This window comes from Myotis lucifugus, unplaced genomic scaffold (assembly GCF_000147115.1).
Source record: "Myotis lucifugus unplaced genomic scaffold, Myoluc2.0 scaffold_1, whole genome shotgun sequence".
NCBI classification, from domain to species: domain Eukaryota; kingdom Metazoa; phylum Chordata; class Mammalia; order Chiroptera; family Vespertilionidae; genus Myotis; species Myotis lucifugus.
The window spans coordinates 21422953-21430680 of NW_005871049.1; the positions used below are offsets into that span (position 1 = coordinate 21422953).

The following is a 7728-nucleotide window of genomic DNA, read 5'->3' on the forward strand; positions in this document are numbered from 1 at the left end:
TTCCACCGCAGATTACTTCACAACTCTGCCGGCTTCTTTGAAGATGCTGAATTGAGCAGAAGGTATTAGTTATCACTAAATGGTCTGTGTGAGAAGTGCTTTGCAAACCTCTGAAACACTCAACAGATGAGATCATTACCAGCCAAATCAGAGGAGGGATGTCCTTGGGGTGTTTGTAATACACGCGTCGCATGTGTGGATCAGAAAACAATCGTAATGGGAAAGATGCAGAGTGTGCTTTGTTGGTTTATTTCGTTGCTCAGTTCTTTAAATTCTGTCCACATAGACAAATTGCCTTAGGTAGACCACCAAATTTTATTCAGTTCTCTAAACTCTCGGAATCATCTCTAAAATTAAAAAAATGATTATCAATAGTAAATGTAGAATCAAGGACTTGAAAACATTTCAACATGCAACACCTTGCTTCCTGTATCATTCCAGCCCTAGTGAGTAGTTAATGCCTTGAACTACTCCTATCACCATGGGTTGCCAGGCTACCAAATAACGAAGCCAATCCAGGATTTGTCCATATAAAATATGTGTGCGCTCCCAGCTAAATCTCAGTTAAGGAGGTTGTTCTGTATATGGCCAAATAGCAGAAATATTTAAAAGTATCATTTGCAAATATAAGCAATGGCATGAGTGCACATTTCCTTTCATAGTTCTATGTGCTCATTTAAAAACTCCATACATGATTTTTATAGCATTGGCTTCCAATGCTGCCATTCCCCTCTTCCTCTTTCTTTCAGTATTTGACCCTTGCATTTACTCTTGTTTTATAGTTGGGATTGCGGTATCAACTTTTATTACTAGAAATTAGGTGTATTAGAAATAATTATGATAACCAATGCTATAAAAATCATGTATGGAGATTGGGGGAGGGAGCAGTCGTTGTTAAAAGTGCATTTAGGGTTGGTGAGAGGCAGGGAACAAGGGCTTTTAAAATTAAAATTCCAAGCTATCTGTTTCTCTCTCTCTCTCTCTCTCTCTCTCTCTCTCTCTCTCTCTCTCTCTCTCTGTCTTTCCGTATACTTACCTATCTTTTGCAATGTCCCATCACATTTCTGCTAAAGCCCTTATGCCGGAACATATGGAATATAAAGAGTAGAGTATGTCTCTTTTGGCACTTCAGTTCCTAACCAGAATAGTAGCAGACATAGAGGAGAAAAGAGACCAGTAAGTGGTTTTGATGAGGTAGGCGTTTTGGAAAAAAAGAGAGTTTTCTGTTGTGACTACAATGAAGATAATGAAAGTTTAGACGGAGGAATGCATCGCCAGAAACATTTAAGATAACATTTCATAACTTATGTTTTAAAAGGATACGGGTTACTGATCATCCTCTTCAAATCAACCTTCTCTTTGCAGTAAGGGCAGGTCTGCTTTTTACCAACAATACACCAACCTCGGATGCAGAATTCATGAAAGCTTGGGCATCTTGTTAGGGAAGCTTCTAGATGTGAAAGGCAAGGTTTGCTTTGAGAGGACATGCTGGAAATGATTCCATCTGTGGGGTGGAGGAGTGGAGGGTGAGAGAATGGCTGTCAGTCATGGCCTGATTGCGCGCGTCACTTTTTGAGGGAGATCCTGCAGGACAGTGGAACCCCCAGGACTGAGCTTGGAGTCAGAGCTGCAGTAGCTTTATGGCCCTGAGGAGTTACCGAGCTTCTGGGCCTCACTTTATCCTCACAAGAATTAAATTAGATTAAGAATGTGAAAATGCTTTTCTATGGTAATATCTTATGTAAATGCATCATTTTATTTCTCTGCCCAGCTTACTGTGCCTTTCTCATGCATTTCCCATAGCATTCCACTATTCTACTCTTGTGCATTACTCACTACCTATATGTGATCAGACTTGTCTTAGGCACTTAGATGGATTTAAGTTACGTGGTCATAAACTTATAATCTTTCTATTAGTTTCTTATCTTTTTTATTACTGATAAGGAGCTGGTTGCTTTTAATAAAATATAAATCTAGGCATTTATTTGTATACATCCCCTTATCTAGAAAGTCTGGCCCTTTGCCTCCAAAGTTGAGAGTGAACCCTATGCTTCCCACAGCACCATGTGTCACACTGTATCGTGACTGCCTGCTTACATGGCTCTTCTGGACCATATGCCACATCTCATTCATCTCTGTCCTCAGCACCTTAGGCAGAGCCTAAGTGCCTATGCATTGCATGAATATTTGAATGAAACGCTCAAAGCCAATTGCCTTTGCAAATACATTTTCCCAGGTTCCACAACATTGTTGATTTGAGTAGGATGATGACCTACAATGAGACCCATCCTATTGATTCATTTATTTCTATGGTCATTGATCTTAAGGTGGCTTTCTAGATCAAGATCTCATGATTTACTGCCTGGCCTACCACACATCCATGTGAACAGCAATGATAGAGAAGGCCCTGCCCTGACAAATGGAGGGTCGTGGAGGTATAGACAATCAAGGCCGTGCGAATAACTCCTCAATATTAGATCTGTGTGCAACTAAGAGTTTCCACTATTTTATATTCTTGGGATTGGGGTCACTTTTGCAACATGCTTGGGTGAAGATAAAGTGGTGTATTATATAACAAAGATTTGAAGCAAAACCCATTTGGCCCTTTATTTGAAAGGGCTGGAGCCAGCATTGAAAAGTCCACCTCCTCTTTAATATCCTCTTTCATCTCCAGAATCTCCACGCTTCTTTGCTCCAGAGCAAGACCCAGATCTCTGCCCCTGCCTTGTTAGTAGGACTCATGTTTGCCTGCTTCTGGCTAATATGACTCATGCTAAAATGGGCCATTAATAACACTCCCTGCAAAGCAAATTTAAAGATAACTGCATTTTGGATTACGTATGCACACATGTACAATGATTCCCAAGGGCTTTTAATGGTGGAGAGAGAAAATATTTCCACTTGCAAAAGGCAGCAGGGGCTCTGTTCCAACATTTGAAAAGTAAGACATATTTAAAACTAGAGCCAGACTTGGAAAATTTCCATTAAGAATGATAGTTTTTTAGGAAAGTTATCCCACTGAAAAACCAACATTGAATTCCATTTGGGATATCTTTGTTTCTTACCTTAACATGTTAAGGCTTAAATGTTGGAGCAAAGGTTCCTATTACATTTCAAATGCATCTGATCCAGTGTTTTACTCTCAGGACTGTATAATTGTAATCTCTCTGGATTAAAGAGAATTGAGTCATAAGCGCTGCACATCTAGGGTCTTACTGACTGAGTAGGTGGGCTTTGCAGGCAAGAGGCAGATGGTTTAACTGCCTCATAATGCCAGAGCTTTGAACTGAGTGTATCGTAATATTGTAAAATTGATATTACACTATAAAGTAAAGTATTATGTACTTAGAAAAGAGTTAAAATACTGGTTGTTGGCCAGCACAAGCACAACTTTGCTATCCAGAGACACCTGCATAGGCAGCACAGGCTGCCTCACTCAGGGCTCTTGATCTCGGCCGTCTTTCCACATATTAAGGTTCTCCTCAGTAGTTACTGGAGTTCCCAGAGCATGCTGGTCTCCAGGCCCGGGCTTGACTGGTCCTTAACATCCAAGACCCTTCAGCCAGTAGATGGCTGTTCGGGGCAGAACTCATAGGTAGAGGAGCCAAATGGTCCAAGGTGCTAACATTTTGGTTCCTCCTTTTGTAACCTACAGTGTCCTGCTGTCTGTGGCATTATCCTCTTTGCAGGACCAAAGCTGATATTTGCCTGCACCCATTACCACCGGTGACACAAGCAGTTTCCTAGGATGACAAAGCAAAACACACCTTGTTGTTCTTGGTCCTGTGAGATTCAGACATGGGGCTCCACCCGCATAGTCCCGAGTTCCTCCCTGCACCTAAAACTTCACTCTTTTCCTCACCCCTTAACCCCCTTCTTTCCCTGGTCCTTCTTGGCTACCTGTTCACTATGGCTTCACCAACGGTCCAGCCAGCATCCTATACAGATGCTGAGCCTTCCTGTCCCTGTGGCACTAAGATTCCTTTTTAAAAAGGAACTAACTAGAGCAGAAGGTTCACCTTAAATTAGCAGTTCATTATTCAGCAGGGATGATCAGAAAGTCTCAAGAAGAAAGATGGGCAGAAGGATAAAGGCCTGAGAACTAAGCAAAGCAGGGGAGATGGGGATAGGAGGAGGAGAGGAAGGCGGGTAGGTGAGGAGATAGTCTTACCTGACTTGCCATCTCCCATACCCAACACAGATTATTTGAAATTTGCCTCCCAGTATTGCTTCACGAAGACCAAATGGTTTCCCGTGAAAAGGATACACGTGATTGCAGGAAAGCTGGTAAGTGTTTTCAATGAGCCCTTCTTCATCGAGCTCCACAATGATTTTTTGTCCACAGATGGCACAGATGCTGTCTGACAAGCTCCTTGTGGGCATCCCACTGTCGCTGTAGAACTGTTGGGAGAAAGGCACAGAGCGTTGTTGAACAGGAGAGCACAGACTATTCTCTGAACACAGGGAAGACACTGCCAGGCTTTGGGACAGGGAGTCTTTACTGCTTCCTCGTTGGTTTAGAACTTGAAACACTTTTTCCCATGGGAACGATGCTAGTCGGTGTGAGGTTTCCAGACAAAAACCCACGGAACCCCAAATAGACCCAAAGTACATTGCTAAGTATAATCTCCACTCTAATCTTCCGACAGAGGAATCCTTCAAGAGGAACAGTTTCTATTCAGGGATGTAGCTCAGAATCACACAGGAAGCTTTTAAGCTCATAACTCTGGAGTAAATCCAGGCATCTCTATATTTTTTAATCCTCATGTAATTGTAGTGCCTGTAAACACACACAGAGACACACACATGCATACACCATCAATTCAAGTCACTGGGGGTTATCCCAATGGCTTGAGGCAGTGCGTTTATGTATTTGGTGACCTGAAGTGAAGATGACAGAAAATAGGTGTGATCAGGTGAGAAGTCTCCAGAAAGTTGGTGCTTCAAGACTTGGTTGCCTTGCTAGGTTAAATCTTTTCTTCCTGACCCACTGGACAAGAGGGGCATACAACTCTTCTTTTCCTCTCTTGCCCATCAGCAAGCACAAGAGGCCCTGGGTATTTTTAAAGGGGTATGGTTTCTGGTTTTTGTTGGAGGAACTGGGAGTGAAAATGCTTCCTCCTTTGTTGACTTTAAACCTTATAAGAAAGGCAGTTGGCCCACAGATGACACATGGCAGAGGAATCCCAAAAGGTAATCTTGTTCCAGCATTTCACCACAGAAGTTGGATTCCACGCTCAAGGAAAAGGGTAAGATAGAGCCTATGGAGATGGGTGGAAAGGAAATCAAGATAACGTCCACTTAGTCCTGCCCCATAAATGGGGAGAGAGAACAGTTCAGAAGTTCATTCTTGCCCTCACACTAGATTTTCCATTTCAGATCTGGCCGTGTACCAAGAGACATGGCTGAGAATTCCTGAAACCACTGGGTCAGCCCTGCAGGCTTTGGTTTATGTTTAAGAGATGTGCATGTGTCAGGCACAGATAAATGCTCCTACTATCTGACTCTGAAATCCATCCAACCAGCAAGTATGTCCATTCTGAGTTTTATTTTTAAGAGAGTTAAACTATTAAGGATTTTTTTTAAATTCCAGGGAACAACATACAGTCAGAATTACATTTAACACACTTTTTATATTGTTTACTTCTTCAAATGCTATACAATAATAACTGATCTTTATGATGAGTATTACCCCGAGGCAATGGTTTATTCTAAAGTGTTTTAGTTGCATCAGATATGACTTTTATTTGTAGTAGGCAGAAATAACGGGTTTTTGATATTGTTGAATTTTTAATCTTTTAAATGATGGCAATTGGAGTATGCTAGATATGGTTACTTCCAAATAATTGGTATATTTTAAAAGATGCCTTATTTCCTAACCACTTTATATCAATGAAAAATGTATTTTCTAATTAATTAGCAAAGACGATTTTGCTGCAAGGAGAATCCAAGGAGCAATTGGGTTGAGAGAACTAAGAAAGATTTATTGATTTCTGAAAATGGATGCAAATATGGTGTCAGATGAGACCGTTTCTCCATGTACAAATCATAAAAGCAACACTTACCCCTATAGTAGAAGCCATGTAATCCGAGCAGATCTCTGCAAAGTCTCTCCCCATTATGCCATAGTAGAGGCCATAGAACAGAGACACAATGCCAAAATCCATGGCATCTCTAGCCTTGATTCTATTGAAAACAACAGGACAAGAAAATAAGAATGTGGCCTTTGGGGGCAATGGGAGTGCTGCAGCCAGGAGAATATTTCCTGCCACAGTGTCTAATAGAAACTGGGGGGTATTTTTTTTTCATTGATTGTAGTTTGCCTTTTTGTTAATGAAAAAATTTTAAGTTCTCTAAATTTCCCTAAAGTTTTACCACTCAGTGCTAAGTGGAGAAAGTAATTCTTGAGAGTCTTTAAATGTTTCTTAAGATCGCAGTCCTTAGACACGCTGATTCTAACCAATGGTTCTCAAGCTGGGCTGAGCATATAAGGACCTGGGCAGCAATTACATCACACTTTCTGGGGATGAGGCCTGTGCAATATTTTTGGAAGCTCTCTGGACCCCAGGCATCCCATTGGGCAGGTAATATTCCAAACCTCTTTAACAGTTTCAGCCCTAAATATAGATGAGGATCACCTGGGGAGATTTAAAACTAGACTGATACGTGAGCCCTCTTCAAGGGCTCTAATTTAAGTGGCCTTGGGTGGGATCTGCACAGAAGTGCTTTTTAGGAGCTACGTAGATAACAACTATAACACAGCTAGGGTTGAGAATCCATGCTTTAGACCTCAGACTTTACAGAATGCTTTCAAATACTTGATCTGACCTGAAAATATTTGAGATGGAGTCAAGAATCAACCTCAAGTTTTGAGACCTTTTGCAACTATGCCATAGTTGTCAGGTATTAGTCAAAAAATTTTTGCAAGTTGGATTATATTTCAAATACAATAGGATTCTCTATTAGAACCCCCTTTCTTTTTAAAGAGAAAGATCTCTTTTTTAAAAAAGTAAAAAATTAGTCTCTAATTTAATTTCTAAATCTTAATCATTGCATATTTGTTTTGTTATATCTATCAACAGTCTCAATATTAGCAGTGGGCCTGGGTGGGTCTGATGGAATCGGGAAGGCAGTGAAGAGGAGTTGGGTAGTCTGTCTCAGGAACCTTCTTCTGGGTGTTTTTAGGCTCTGTTAATCTGAGATGGAAATGTAAAGGTAGAGAGTTTGTAGACTTAGAGGGTACAGATCTTTGGTGATGTGACTTGGGAATTCCAACACAGGTGGCAGCTTCATCCTTTCAAGATTTGCCTGGGTATGTATGTATGTATGTCCTATCTAATAAAGAGGTAATATGCTAATTGACCCTCACACTGTCACAAAGATGGCAGCGCCCACAGCCAATAAGGTGGGAATATGCTAATTGACTGCCTGGCCCTCAAAGATGGCAGTGCCCACAGCCACAAGATTGCCAGCAGGGGAGGGCAGTTGGGGGTGACCGGGCTGGCAAGGGAGGGCAGTTGGGGGGACCAGGCCAGCAGGGGAGGGCAGTTGGGGGCATTCGGGCCGGCAGGGGAGCAGTTAGGCATTGATCAGGCTGGCAGGGGAGTGGTTAGGGGGTGATCAGGCTGGCAGGCAGGTGAGCGGTTGGGAGCCAGCAGTCCTGGATTGTGAGAGGGATGTCCCAGATTGGAGAGGGTGCAGGCTGGACAGAGGGATGTCCGACTGCTG

The 7728-nt window shown here is 42.0% G+C and overlaps 1 protein-coding gene across 1 annotated transcript in view; it reads right to left on the reverse strand.

Moving 5' to 3' along the window:
- Positions 1 to 214: 214 nt before the first annotated feature.
- RNF175 (ring finger protein 175) overlaps positions 215 to 7728 on the reverse strand; it is a 28580-nt gene continuing 21066 nt past the window's right edge. The window contains exons 6-9 of the mRNA XM_006081807.3: positions 6066 to 6186; positions 4268 to 4401; positions 1324 to 1425; positions 215 to 553 (exon numbers count right to left, since the gene is read on the reverse strand). Coding sequence (XP_006081869.1) covers positions 433 to 553; positions 1324 to 1425; positions 4268 to 4401; positions 6066 to 6186 — 478 coding nt within the window. The 3' untranslated portion in view covers positions 215 to 432. The remainder of the gene's footprint in view (positions 554 to 1323; positions 1426 to 4267; positions 4402 to 6065; positions 6187 to 7728) is intronic.